This window comes from Acomys minous (assembly GCF_964271855.1).
Source record: "Acomys minous genome assembly, chromosome: 8".
NCBI lineage: Eukaryota > Metazoa > Chordata > Mammalia > Rodentia > Muridae > Acomys > Acomys minous.
In genome coordinates, this window is record NC_140489.1 from 9,060,964 (window position 1) to 9,075,491 (window position 14,528).

A 14,528-nucleotide genomic window follows, 5' to 3' on the forward strand; every position below is an offset into this window, starting at 1 on the left:
TGTGTCTGGTCTGTCGCATACATTTGGGGTAGGGCTGCCAAGTCAGGCAGGCTTTGCGAGCCTTGGCTCTTCACCCTCCGTCTCAAGTGCACTAGCTGCCTTGCTCAGCCAAGGATAAGGGTGAGGACCTGGAGTCCTGGGGGAGGTGACAGCTGAGCCAAGCAGGAGAGGAGCAGGAGCAGAGGGTGGGGACTGACATGACCAAGCAAGAGGACAGAATGTGCAGTTCTGACTGGCCCTCTTGTGCCGTCAGCCTCCCAAGCGCTGGACTTGATCCTGTGTCCAGGAGGACAAGGAGGGCCCAGCAGGCAGCTATGGCGGAGCTTTGATCAGGGGGAGGCAGGCTCTGTCTCATCACCTCACACTGAATCATTGCTTCTCCACCCATGCCTGAAATTGGCCCTTTTATCACCTTTGCCCTCAGTCATGGTTGGCAGGTGCTGGCCCTGGGCTGCAGCACCTGCTTCACCACCTGCTTTGGGCCCCTGCAACATGGTTCCTCATCAGGGCCAGGTGTGCTTTCCAGCCCTCCTGTCTAGCCTCAGGGATGGGCTCCTCACCTACTCAACATGGGACTCGGGGCTGGGTGTTACCACCCTGGGCAGGCTTCTTGCCCAGTGTGGAAAGCTGGTTTCTGCTAGAAACTTGTGAAGATTGAACCCTTGCTCATGAATGAACCATCGCCCTTCTGGCTAAACGGACCCTGGCTGCAAAGCTGGGTTCATATCCTGAGGAACGCCAAGCCTGGGGAGGAGGGCCTGCCCCTGCCCAGGGATTTTGCTGGGCCGTGAAATTCAACCTTTGTGGCGCAGGCTTGTAGGCCATGGTGTGCTGCCAGGAGGAGAGGCCGGCAGTCTGCTGAAGTGGCCGGCCTGGTTTGGGGCACCTGCTGCTCAGTACTGAGTGCGGCATGCCTGGGGGTGGAAAAGTCCAGGTTGCTGGGCCACAGGAGGGAGGGTAGGGGGAGCCTGGCAAGCAGGAAGGGCCCTAGACCTTGCTACCTCTGTCCCGGGCCCTGTGTTACCATAAAGGGATTTTAGACCATTTCCCAGGCCTGAAAACGTGACCCCCGCCTTACCCTCAATTCCAGAAAGTGAGGCAGTCCTACATGTAAACCTGGAGGCTCTCCTTCCCTTTGCCTGAACAGCACTTGTGGGTGATGGATACTGTCTTCCCCAGCCTCACGTTTGGCCCATTCAAGGTCAGTCCCCTTGGACTTCTGGTAGGCCCCAGGTCCAGATTAAGGGTGCCTCAAAAGCTGCACCCCTTCTGGGAATGTTAGCTTCCCCTCATGTCTCCTTAGCCCAGTGTCCTTTGGGGTCTGCTGGTGCAGGGCTAGGCGGTTCTCAGCCCCCTTCAGGTAGACAGACCGCGGCTTTGCTAACAACCTCCCTGGTGCTGCTTGACCTGGAGGAGGCCTTGTGGCCACCAGAGAGGAGGTGGAGTGTGACCTTGTGGGAGGAAATGGCACCACAGAGGGAGGACCCAGCCTGAGAAAGGTCTAGGGGAGCGTCAGGCAATAGAGGTGGCTTGGCTTATGGTGACAAGCACAGAAGTGTCATGGTAGTCACCATAGGGGGATGACGTCATTGCTGAGTGGCCCCCTAGGCCCTTGTGCCTTGGGTGGGTACAAAGGTAGAGGAACACTCACCAAGGACACTGATTTGGGTGGGGTCACTACTAGGAGGGGGAGGCAGGCCCAGATGGGTAGAGAGGCCTTGCCAGCCACCTCAGAGGAAGGCCTGGCTCCCGCCCACTGCTTTTTTCTATCCTGGGATGCCCGGCATATAGGCCTGCGCTTCAGGAAACCAGAGGGCCTCGAGAGGTGGCACCAGCTGATAAGCAGGGCCTCACTTATGGGGTGGCTGTTTCTCAGAGAGGAAGGGTGGGTGGCCTCAGTGTGTGGCTTATCTGTCCCCTGGGCCCTCCAGCCCCAGGAAGGGCTCTGGTGCTGCCTGACACAGTACCACCCTGGCCATGAGCTTGCAGGACTGAGCATTCCTGGTAGAGGACAAGAGCCTGCTAGGTCCTGCGCTGGCATCCACTATCAGCTAGTGGTAGGTGACCTTGGCGCCTCCAAAACATACAAACAACCCTTGTTCTCCTCTTGGTTAATTTTTCACTTGCTCCCATCAAATGTCAAATGTATGCGTCTGTGCTGCACCCCAGGAGCCAAAATTTCAGGACCCCGATGCCTACTAAGAAAGACAGTGAAACTGAGCCACTGTGGGGCTCATCACCTGCCTTGGAAGGGCAGGCTGCTGGTGCTGTGGCCTGCTGCTCCCAGCCTCAGCTTGTGTCTGCTTTCCACAGGCTCCATCTGCTTTAATCTTGGCTTATTTCTTTACCAGCCTCGCGTGGACAGCAGTTCTGTCCTACACTGAGGTGCAAGTACCTCAGATTGTAGCCACATGGGGCGGCTCCCGAGGAGGCAGCAGGGAAGAACAGACTCCAAGGGCAGACTACCAGATGGATGCTTGGCTGAGACACACAGAAGATCAAGAGTTCATGGCCAGGGGCTGCAGAGATGGCTTCATGCTTAAGAGCACGGGCTGCTCTCCCAAACCCAGGTTCGAGTCCCAGCACCCACATGGTGGCTTCCAACACTCTAATAACTCCATTTCTAGGGGATCTGACGCCTAATGCTGACAGCATTGGCCACCATGTGCTACACAGACTTACATGCAGGCAAAACACTCATACAATGAATCTTAGGAAAAAAGCTGATGCAGCACTCAGAGTGTATTTCAGAGGGTAGTGCTTGCCAAGCGGCTACAAAGCCTTACGTTTGACTGCTAGCACCAAATAAAATGGGGCATGGTGGTGCACACCTGTAACCGCAACACTCATGAGGTGGAGGCAATGAGTTCAAGGTTGCCCTTGGCTGTATTGCCAGGTTGAAGTCAGCTTGGGCTATGTGAGACTATCTCAAAAAAAAAAAAAAAATCACCAATGTTAGCCTAGGCTACATGAGTTCTAGGCTACTCCTGACCCTGTTTTTTAAAAAAGCAAACATCAGTGGTTGGTACTGGTGTCCTCCCCACGCCTCACCCCTTTGATGACTGGCTGACTATAAAAACCTGAGATGACTTCTGCATGATAAAATACAAAGGCAGCAATCTGTAGCTTGAGGAGTTATGACTCATGTCTACATGGGTGTAACCACTGTCCCAGTCTAGGGAGAAGCGTGTTTTACTTCCAATGCTATGTAGCCATTTCCCCCCCCCCCCCCCGCCCCATCTTATCAAGCCCTGGGCTGTGAGATGGTGCAGTGGGTAATCACGCTTGCCACCCTGGAACCCAGAGTTCAATGCCTGGAACCCATGTAAAAGGCGAAGGAAGGACTGACTCCACTCCGCCTAGTGGTTCTCACGCCTCCCTCCACACGTGCCCTATGGCATGCATAGCCACACCCACATCCAGCTTGGAACACTGGGATTGTGGGGAGATGTCCAGGCCTGGGGCTCCTATGGGGATGCACTGGTCACACTGCCCATCAGAGGGCTGCTAGCTGCCTGGCCCTGTTCCTGTCATCTTGGTGTATTCTTAACAGATTTTTATTTTTCTTTTGGCAACCTTGGGAGATGGAATCACATTAATCAAGTGATCTATACTAGACACACACACACACACACACCAGCCCTAAAATTCAGCATTTTTTTTTTGCTTTTTGAGACAAGGTTTCTCTGTGTAAAGTTGGCTGTCCTGAAACTCACCCTGTAGACCAGGCTGGCCTTGAACTCACAGAGATCCACCTGCCTCTCCCTCCCAAGAGCTGGGATTAAAAATAAGCACCAGCATGCCTGGCAAGATTTGGTCACCACAGTTGGGTCTGGAGAAACGGTTCAGTGGTTAAGAGCACTGGATGTTCTTCCAGAAGACCTGGGTTTAATTCTCAGCACCCACATGGCAGCTCACAGCTGTTTGTAATTCCAGTTCTAGGGGATCTGACACTATCACAGAAATACATGCAGGCAGCTGGGCGGTGGTGGTGCACGCCTTTAATCCCAGCACTCGAGAGGCAGAGGCAGGTGGATCTGTGTTGAGTTCCAGGTCTGGTCTACAAAGCAAGTCCAGGACAGCCAGGATTATAAGAAAAACTGTCTCAAAAAACCAAACCAAACCAAACCAAACCAAACCAAACCAAACCAAACAAAACAACCAAAGGGGGGGAGTTGGGGGGGGGGGGGAAGAAAAACATGCAGGCAAAACATCAATGCACATAAAATAAAATTCACTAAACAATTTTAAAAATCACCATGATATAAGCATCTCCCAATAGCGTATGTGAAGGGCTTTTAAAATGGCTTTGTGTTAATTTTATGATAGTTGATTCAAGTACTGTTAGTATTGCAAAATTAAGAGAATTGGGTTTCTAAATGCAAGTTTTATTTAGTTTTGAAATAAATAATACATTTACATGGCTCAACATTCAAAGGATAAAAAAAGACACAAGCTTGGAAACAATCACTGGCCAGGTACTTGTCCCAAGTGAGAACTTCTCTCTCTGCCCCTCCTGAAGTACACACAGCGCCGCGCCATGCAATGTCTTCCGCTATCTGTAAACCGTATGTAGTGACAGGCCAGAATGCCACACTCTAAGATCTCCTGTGGGGCCCCACAGAACACCCTGCTGGTACACATCCTGTGGCATTACAGGCATGTGTTCAAGTTCATAGAGAGTGGCAACATCCCTCAGCCTTTCTGGGAATTTAAACCAGGGACTGCGTATGCTAGACTAGCCCTGGATCACTGTGATGTACATACACAGCTCTGGTTTTGTTGAGACTTTTCAGAAATGGCATTTGTAGTGTTAGGCTTTTGGACCCATCAGAGGCTTTTCCAGAGGGCTGTGCCTTTGGGAGCGCCCACTGGAGGATGTCTCTGTGAGTTGCCTCTTCAGCTCCTTTGTCTTTGTTCCTACTGGTTTGGACAAGTTTGTACAGTGAACATTCAACATGGGTGCCAGAGTAGTTGCAATCATGTTTCTTCCTGGGTTTCTTTACTTTTAAATTAGTTTTCTTGAGACAGTATCTTACTGTGTGGTCCAGGCTGGTGGCAATCCTGCCTCAGCTTCCTGAGTGCTGGGATTGCAGGCATGCTCTGAGTTCATGTAGAGTTTGCGGTCTGTGTTGTAGTGTGCATGCTAGGTCCACCACTAAGCCCACCCCCAGCCTCACACAGCATTTCTGACTTACAGGCTCTGCATTTTGAATAAGTAAAGTCTCCTATAGGCTTTCTGTGGCTGTCCCATCATTTGAGTAGAGAAAGCACTTGCCCTCCAGAAGGCAATGGCAGGCTGTCTGTGCTAAGTGGAAGCAGCAGGCAGAGCAGCTACTGTCTCCTTCCCCTGCCATGCCTAGGAATGTTGTGATACTGACTACAGGCTGCCTATGGCGAGGGCCCAGCCACAGTCTGGTCTGTACCTGGAATGCTGGCCCTTGCTGAGGCAACTTCAGGAGTCTGTGGCATCAGCACAGGTCAGCAGATTTGCCAAGCTGGGTCATGGCCCAAGTTCACTGTGACTGTGAATAAGGTACCCAACCTCACAGCCAGGCGTAATGGAGCATGCCTGTAATCCCAGCACTCAGGGAGGCAGAGGCAGGCGGATTGCTGTGAATTTGAGGCTAGCCTGGTCTTAAGAGTCCAGGATAGCCAAGGCTACACAGAGAAACCTGTGTTGAAAAATCAAAAAGGACAGAAAAAAAAAATCAAAGCACAATTAAAATTTTAAATAAAAAAGAAAACCATACAAAGCACTGAGGCTAAAAGTATTCACTTGGGCTTAATTGCACTGTCGTCCCGTGGGTTTAGGGGAGTGCCACCATCATGAGGAGCCAGGCAAGGCACACCATTCGCAGGAGAGGAGCAGCCCAGTGCGGGTTGCCTCTGCTGTCACTCAACTCTTAGAAAAAGGAGTCTATAAAATGAAGTAACTGCTGAGACCTGGAAGCCTCTGCTTGTTACTGCTAGGGCCCCGACACATGCTTAGTAGAAAACAGACATCAAGTAATTGCCTGGACCAGGCAGATTTAAAAAAGCAGCCAGTCTGGAACAGTGACAGGGACTTGGGGGGTGGCAGCTGGCTCAGCAAAGGACACACCATGGGCAGCCTGCCCTGAAGCTCAAATGCCTGAGGGAAGACTGCCGTGACCCGAGTGCCGTGATGGGACGTGGCAACTGTGAGCAGAGGCAGTTTCCACCAGCTGCTGGGGAGTCAGTGCTACGCCCACTGCAGACACTCGCTGCTCTTGGGTTGAGGACATGATAGGGGGTGGCTACCCCTGCAAAGCTGTAGCCAAGACAGGTGGGCTTAGGACACACTTCCTGAAGGATCAGAAGACCTTCACTGTTCTCAGAAGATACAGCTATCTTCTAAATTTGTGAGATTTGATTTAAAGTGAGGTATCTTATTCAGGGTTGTAACACAACAAAACAAAAAGGCAACTACTAGATCTTCTGAGGAAGTGCCTGACTTTAGGATGTCCGCCAGCACAATGCCATTCCAAAGACATCTCTAATTAGCTCAGCACACTTGTGTTGGACTACATGGACCATGTGGGCACCTGTGTTCTGTCTGGACCCATTTGGCTGTTGTGTTGGTAGAGGTGGGCAGCTACCTTGAGTGTGGGCTACATGATGAGGCAAGGGTGTGTGATGCTTACCCCACACAGCCCACACCCAACCTGGATGGGTACCTTCCCACCTGAAATGTCTGGTGTGGGATGTGCACCATGGCCTGTATCTCTCCGAGAAGTTGACCCCATGAGAGAGTCAACACTGCCACCAAACACATCCAGTGGCTGCAAGCTCTGATCTGTAGGCCTATTGGCCTGGGGTTCTGGCATAGACACGTTCCCAACTCTTCTGGCTTTGATTCATCTGCCTCTGGTGGTGTCCCTGCTGGCTCACACACCAGGACCTGTAGTTGTTAAGAGTTTACTGTGGTTGACAGGTAACTAGTGCATGCAACTGAGCAGCAGCCACTGTTCCCACTTGAAGGTGACCTTGGCAAGAGGTCAATGGTGCTGCTGCTTCAACAGCTCTGGGCACATAGCTACGGCTGTAAGTTCTGGAATGAGACAAAAACAAATGCAGATGAAAGCAAGTGTGGGGTGTGTCCAGCCTGGTGGATGAGGCATATCCACACATGGGAAACAGCAGCATCCATCACAGAGCCTGTTTCCTCCTTGACTGGCTGCCTGGGGCTCCTTCAGATGACCTCCCACTCGTCTTCCAGGTCCTCAGGGTGGGAGGTGGCTGCTTGTCTGCTCTGAGTGTTGTGCGAATGGCTGAACGTCTTTGTCAGTCGCTGGAGGAGATAGCCATGGGAGCCCACTGCCCACAGCTCGTCTGATGAGGTCACTGCAAAGATGAAAGCCAATCACAGTCTTATAAACCACACAGCCTGAGACAAAGAGGCATAGGAGGTGATGAGGGCCCTGGGTCTAGTCTGGACTTAGTGACATTCTAGCTCAGAGATGAGGAAGAACCAGCCATTTTCCCCAACATATACTTTGTTCACTCAATTTAAGTTTTTAGATTTTTTTATTTTTTATTTTTTTGGTTTTTCGAGACAGGGTTTCTCTGTGTATCCTTGGCTGTCCTGGACTCACTTTGTAGACCAGGCTGGCCTCAAACTCACAGTGCTCCACCTGCCTCTGCCTCCCGAGTGCTGGGATTAAAGGCCTGGGACACCACTGCCTGGTGATTTTTTTTTTAAAGGCAGAGTCTCACACTATAGCCCAAATTGGCCTGGAACTATGTAACCTAGGTTAGCCTGGGATGCACAATCTACCTCTTCAGCCTTTCAAGCGCTGGGACTACAAGTGTGAGTAGCTGTGCCAGCAGTTTGCTCTAAGCAGTGGAGCAAAGCTCCTGTTCCTGTCAGGTGACTCGCCTTGGGCCTTGTCCTTGGCTCTGGCTGTGGGGCTGTGGGGCAGCCTCTTCACACCCCACCCCTGTCCCCGGAGACACCTGTCTACCATGCCCAGCACCTGCCTGTGAAACATGACACACTTCCGGGAAGTTTCTTCCAGTAGTCCCCAGCAGGATTTTTGTCTGTGATGCCATAGCGGCGGGCGAGGTCACCATTTGGACAACGGGCCCACACGGTCCTGGTGCTCAGTGCCAACTGGCAGGCCTGCAATCCTGTGGGCAAACTGGGTATCAGCTCATCTCTGGAACACACAGGACAGAGCATCCTTCCCAGTGCTCTCTCCAGAGCTTGTGCTGGGCACCAAGGGAGAGGGTGCCCCAGCAGGGCTAGCCCAGCCGCTGAGAAAGCTGTATTCCCACACACCCAACAGTGAGCTGACCTGGGTCCTCCCAGCAAGGAATGCCCCTCCGATCTTTACCAGGCTCCTGCTTCAGGACATCTCAGACCCAACGGAATACCTAGGACTTCCGTGTGGCCACTGGGTGGGTGATGGGTTGTTTTACAGACAGTGGGGCTGGGAGACCTGAAATTTACCTGTAGGACTGTCCCTACCTGGCACATGCTCCCAGTCAGTCCCCACGGGCATTTCCTCAGTGATTCCAGTCCGCACGTGCACATTCCATCTGCTGTCTAGGGCCCACAGCATCTGGTCATTGGGGCTGGAATAGACGCTAACCAAAGTGACCCCAGCAGGCTGGAAACAGAAAGGGAAGGACAAGAGGTTTAGGGAGCTGGAGGCACACCAGTGACTGCACAAGGCCAGCTCACACGAGGCTGGGTGGAGGAGCAGTCATGAGCAGAAGGGGCAGGGCTGCTGTGGGCTCCTTGGTGGTTCTGCACCTGGCATAGAGTCTCACAGGAAAGAAAGACACTTACCAGGCCATCCTCTTAATGTCACACCGACAAGACACAGGGCAACTTTAGCTGGCGGTGGTCTGGATAGGGGAGTGAACTGACATGAGAAGAAAAGCTGTGCTGCTATCCACCCTCAGCTGATGCAGCAGGGGGTGCCACAGGGGAGGAAGGACACCACAGCCTGCTTCCATGCAAGCTGCCCCCGGCCAGCTCGCCAGGCCCTGCCATCTACCTGGAGGCTCCTCTTAGCTCTACTAGTCCTCCTGTCTGTGTCTTTGCTTCAGGTGACATTTCCTGCAGCATGACCACGGGACACGGAGGCAGAGAAAGCTAGCAGGAACTGGTTTTTGGGTCAGCACCAGGATGGCTGCACTGCTCCTTTGTACAGGTCAATGTGCCATGGTGTGCTGTCAATGTTTCATAGGCAAGAGCAAATCCCTCGAGCTGTTGGCTGTTTCCGGGTGGCCTACTCCACAGAGTAAGAAAGACCCCATGTTTTTGAGGGCAGAGTGACCTAGACTCCAGGTGAGTGAACAAGCCTTGAAGGTCTGGCTGTGCCCTGTGCTGACATTCCATGCCTGGACTCAATCATCCTGCTGCAGGCCCTCTCAGGGCCCTAGTTTCCTGAGTCCTGATCAGTTACCCACAGATAAGTGGTTCCTGATTTGCATCTTGCTCTCTAGGCCACCATGGATGTGGTTATGGCACATGCTTCAAGCCATATTCTATGAGTTCGTGTCATGATGGTGACATGACACCTCTGCTGGCTTGAGCTGCCAGACTCTCTCAGGGCACCCTCTGTGGAGAGTCACCCACGCCTGAATGTCCACTGAAGTGCTCACAACCTGCTGCACTCTCACCCACTGGCCACGCTCAATGGTGGCTTTGTGTGAACGGCTGATTGAAGGAGCAGGTAGGTATGAGGCTTCTGTGTTATGTGGAAGGTAGGTAAGGAAGGGCTGTCACAGTCAAGGCTGCAGCAGAATGCCACAGGGGCTCGGCATGGCCCTGCAGTGTCACAGGGAACATTGTTTTAATGTTTAATGTTTAAACATTGTTTAATGCTGGGCGGTGGTGGCGCGCGCCTTTAATCCCAGCACGTGGGAGGCAGAAGCAGGCAGATCTCTGTGAATTTGAGGCCAGCCTGCTCTACAAAGTGAGTCTAGGACAGCCAAGGCCACACAGAGAAACCCTGTCTTGAAAAAACAAAAAAACAAGCAAACAAAAAAGAAGCCCCAGTTACAAGGCCACAAGTGTTCAGCCTAGTTTAGCTCTGCAGTGGGATGCCCATGGATCACCATAGGATCTCAGTGCCTGGGCCTGCTGCTTATTGCCAGCTTTGCAGTGCAGACTGTGCCCAAACAGTATGCCTTAAGTCTCCTCAAGCAAAATGCCTGCTCTACAGTCTGACCATGTGATGTCTACTGCTATCCTAGAGACTGGGGTCATGAGGTGTAGATCCTGAGGAGGGCTCTTCTAGGCCAAGCCCCAGCCCTAGAGAACGAAGAGTTCCTGCAATGGGGCAGAGTGAGGAAGATGGGTTGCTGTACCCCACGCACTAGCACTGGGTGTGGGACCCAGCCTGTCCACACACACTGAGTGCTGGCTGTACCCCACGCACTAGCACTGGGTGTGGGGCCCAGCCTGTCCACACACACTGAGTGCTGGCTGTACCCCATGGCACTGACACTGGGTGTGGGCCCAGCCTGTCCACACACACTGAGTGCTGGCTGTACCCCATGGCACTGACACTGGGTGTGGGCCCAGCCTGTCCACACACACTGAGTGCTGGCTGTACCTACCATGCTAACCATAAGCACATGTGAGGCTACGACTACAAATATTTCACTTGAATAAAGAGGTAAAAGTGAAAATTTTAGCTTATTGACCTTTAAAAGTCATATATTTTAAAAAGATGACGAAGATTTCAACTCGTTCAGCAGAGTAAATAGTTTGAGTAAGGACCAGTGAGGTGGCACGTGGATAAAGTACTTGTCACCAAGCCAAGTGCCAGGACCCACATGAAAGAGGGAGAGAACCAACTCCTGCAAGTTGTGTTCCGATCCCCCATCCACATTTAAAGATTCAAAAATATGTGAACAATAGGAACTTACATAGAGTCTTGGTAAACAGAGAGAAAATGTAGACATACCTATGTGTGCACATTCACGTACTTGTTAAGTGTCATTTAAAAAGGCTACAGTATAGAGGGGTGAGAAGCCAAGTCACCTTTCTGGAGTAGTTTAATTATAGCCATCAACATGCTTAAATCTTTGCAGATCAAAGGGGCTAGAGTCTTCTTTAAATACAGTGAGGTAGAGGATGCTGTCCCATGCTCCCTAATAATAAAGCCCCAGGACCACCCCATCACTAGGAACAACCAAGGCCACTTTTCCTTCCTCCTAAGCACCCTCTGCAGGAGCAGCATCCCTCTAGCCATCATAAGGAGATTACAGATGAGCTTACTATGATCTCGACATAGCATCCTTGTGGATGCCTTCCTAAATTGAGGAGAAAAGTCCCAATGTGGGCTGAGGAAGCTACCCGGGGCAACAATAAGGGTTCTCAGGTCTTGAAAAAGCAGGGTCACCTGAATCAAGGGTGGTGGTGCACACCTTTAATCCCAGCCCTCTTAAGGCAGAAGCAGGTGGATTTCTGAGTTCAAGGACAGCCTGGTCTACTTAGTGAGTTCTCAAATAGCCAGGGCTACATAGAGAAATCCTGTTTCAAAAAACTAAAAGAAGAAAGAAAGAAAAAAAGTAAATAAAAAAGGGAGTCCCCTAAGCAGATGCAGTGTAAATTCTGCTCCATTTATATTAGGTTAACTACCACAAGACAAAGCCTGGTTCCATTTTGTGTGTGTGTGTGTGTGTGTGTGTGTGTGTGTGTGTGTGTGTGTGTGTGTGTGTGTGTGTTCTACTACTGAGCCTCATTTTGACATAGGCTTATGCCAGGTTGGCTTCTAAATCAGAGAGCTGGAATGTCAAGGTGCACACCACGCCCACCACACACCAGCATGTGTGAATTAGCACACTGTGCTTGGTGACTTCCCACCAGAAGGGCTCCGCCTGACTGGCCACCATACAGTAGTAAGAAAGAGAAGAATAAGCAAAGAACAAGCTGCTGTCACCTCTTTGCTGGAGGCACAGCCAGGCCTGTAAGTGGGGGAGGGCAGTGTGTAAGTGTTTCCAGCCCCTCACTGGCAGTTACCACTAGAGGCCAGCTCTCCCTGCTGTCATGGGCAACTGGCTCTGCTGGACAGGCTGTGTTGCCTGCTCTAGTGCTTCGTGGTCTGGTGCACACTAAGTCCAAAGAACTGGAGCCCTCTCTCCTGTGAGCCATCATGGTGGCTTCAGGGCCTCCATGCCCACCACAGGTCGGCCAGGCCTCCTGCCAGCTCTAGCTCTCACGTGCCACCCACCCTCTCCCCTAGCTGGGCAGACTCCTAAGGAAGGCAGCCATGGTTTGCATTTCTCCTCAAATAGCTCCTATGTTTAGGCTTTTACTGCTTGAGAAATGTTTTAGAGAGCTGGGTGTGGTGGCGCACACCTTTAATCCCAGCACTTGGGAGGCAGAGGCAGGAGGATTGCTGTGAGTTTGAGGCCAGCCTGGTCTACAAAGCAAGTCTAGGACAGCCAAGGCTACACAGAGAAACCCTGTCTCGAAAAACAAACAAACAAACAAGAAAAAAGGGAAATGTTTTAGTAAACACAACACAGTACAAAACAAACAAAAACCAAGCAGCGCAGAGGAGAACAATCCCTGGGGAACCCGAGCAGCAAGCCGCAGACAGGACAATGACCTCCATTGTAGAACAGACTCTTCTGACACAAACTGGCTTTTCTGTGCTTCCAGAGATCAAGATACCATCTTGGGCTCAAAGGGCCCAGGAGGCCAGTCAAGGGCAACTCCTTTGCTTTCTGGGTAAGAAAACTACAAAATTAATGCCTGGAGCTGGAGTGACTGGCCTGTGGGTTGAGACCAGAGCCCTTCAAACTGCCAGGCTGAGCCTTTATCTCAGACACTCACTGCCTACAACCAGGAACATGGCGTGCACGTGCACTCCTGCACATCTTTATGTGTCCCTTAGCTCAGGCTAAAAGGAAAACAGACTTTTTCCAGCAGAGGAAATGCTGCCCAAGCAGAGCACTGCTGTTCAGAACTTGTGGAGGCTGGACCAAGCTCAGCAGGAAACACCTAGAGCCAGAGACAGCCTGGCCAGAGCTCTTCAAGACAGCAGTACCAGCTGCACCAAAAACGACAGGCAGAGAACCGACGGCAGAGCAGCCGAGGCCAGCGAGCCTTGAAGACCGCCTTTTCTTCTTCCTTGGGTTTCCTCTCCAACTTTCTCTCTTTTAACCTTTACTCCATTTAAAATGTGATACAACCCTCAATTTCCTTTTCCCAAAGGACTTGGGGGCTCTACTGTGCATTCCTCTGATGTTAGTAGGTTTAAGCCTTGGGACATTGGGGTGTATGGGTTTATCACACAGGCTCCATTTATTTGTGGCACCTCACTTATTTGCTCCCTTTAGTCCTTTGTTTTCTCTAGCAAACCCTCTTCCTGCCTCTGGTCTTTTCATTTCAGATTAGCTTGAAACCTAGATTCTAATAATGCCAGTACACCTTGCATCTGGACAATAGCAGGTCTTCAGACCCCAGCAAAACAAAACAAAACCACCACCACCACCACCACCACCAACACCACTACCAACAACAACAACAACAACAGCAACAACAACCACCAGCATTTGTTGGGCTGGAGAGATGGCTCAGAAGTTGAGAACACTGTTTGCTTTTCCAGAGGTACTGAGTTCAATTCTCAGCAACCACATGGTGGCTCACAACCATCTATAATGAAATCTAGTGCCCACTTCTGGCCTGTAGGTATATGTGCAGGCAGAACACGGTATACACAATAAATAAATAAATCTTTAGCTAGTTGTAAGGGGCATGTTGCAGATGGATAACTATGACATCCTGTCTGTCCAGAGCTGGTAGGCAAAGCCAATTGGGACCATTATCTGCCCAGCAGATACTAAGTTCCAGGATAGCCTGGTCTACAGAGCTAGTTTTAGAATAGCTAAGGCTACAAAAACAAACCCTATCTTGAAAACAAACAAACAACCATCTCAAACAACCTCCAAAAACAAAGAAAAAGAAAAACACTAAAGCTAGGCTTGACAGCACAGCTCAGTAATCCCAGCAACTTGGAAGACTGAGGCAGGAGATCACAAATCCAAAGTTGACCTAGGCTACACAGTGAATTCAAGATAAGCCCAGGCAATTTAGCAAGATCCAGTCTCCAAACAAACAAACAAACAACAAGACATGGGATTAGTGGTGTGTACTTTCTAGTACTTGTGTGTTCCCCGCACTACCAAATCATCCCCTGCACCACTAAATTATGCCCGGCACCACCAAAACCAAACTACAACCAACATAAGGTGGGGAGGGAGGAAAGTGAGGTCCAAAGCCTCCCTCCCCAGTAGCAGTGCTGTTGACATTGTCCTAAACAGAACTTTGTTCTAAACAGAATTGTTACTTGGTAAACGGAGACCTACAGGGGGGTTCTGTGTACCAAGAGCCTCCCTGAGACCATCAGGACCCTACCTCATCTGAGGGACCTCCCTTACGCTCCCCAAAGGCCAACTACCTCTGGCAAGGGCATCTAGTCAACACAAGTGGAACAGTCTGTATCTGTTCAGAGACCTCACTCTGCTGACTGCCATAT

General features: G+C 51.1%; 1 protein-coding gene across 5 annotated transcripts in view; it reads right to left on the reverse strand.

The window, feature by feature from the left end:
* Nucleotides 1-4,372: 4,372 nt before the first annotated feature.
* TECPR2 (tectonin beta-propeller repeat containing 2) overlaps nucleotides 4,373-14,528 on the reverse strand; it is an 88,131-nt gene continuing 77,975 nt past the window's right edge. For all 5 annotated transcript variants that reach the window (XM_084793470.1, XM_084793471.1, XM_084793474.1 and 2 more), the window contains exons 18-20: nucleotides 8,492-8,633; nucleotides 8,002-8,151; nucleotides 4,373-7,365 (exon numbers count right to left, since the gene is read on the reverse strand). In XM_084793470.1, the coding sequence (XP_084649596.1) occupies nucleotides 7,214-7,365; nucleotides 8,002-8,151; nucleotides 8,492-8,633 (444 nt within the window). In that variant the 3' untranslated portion in view covers nucleotides 4,373-7,213. The remainder of the gene's footprint in view (nucleotides 7,366-8,001; nucleotides 8,152-8,491; nucleotides 8,634-14,528) is intronic.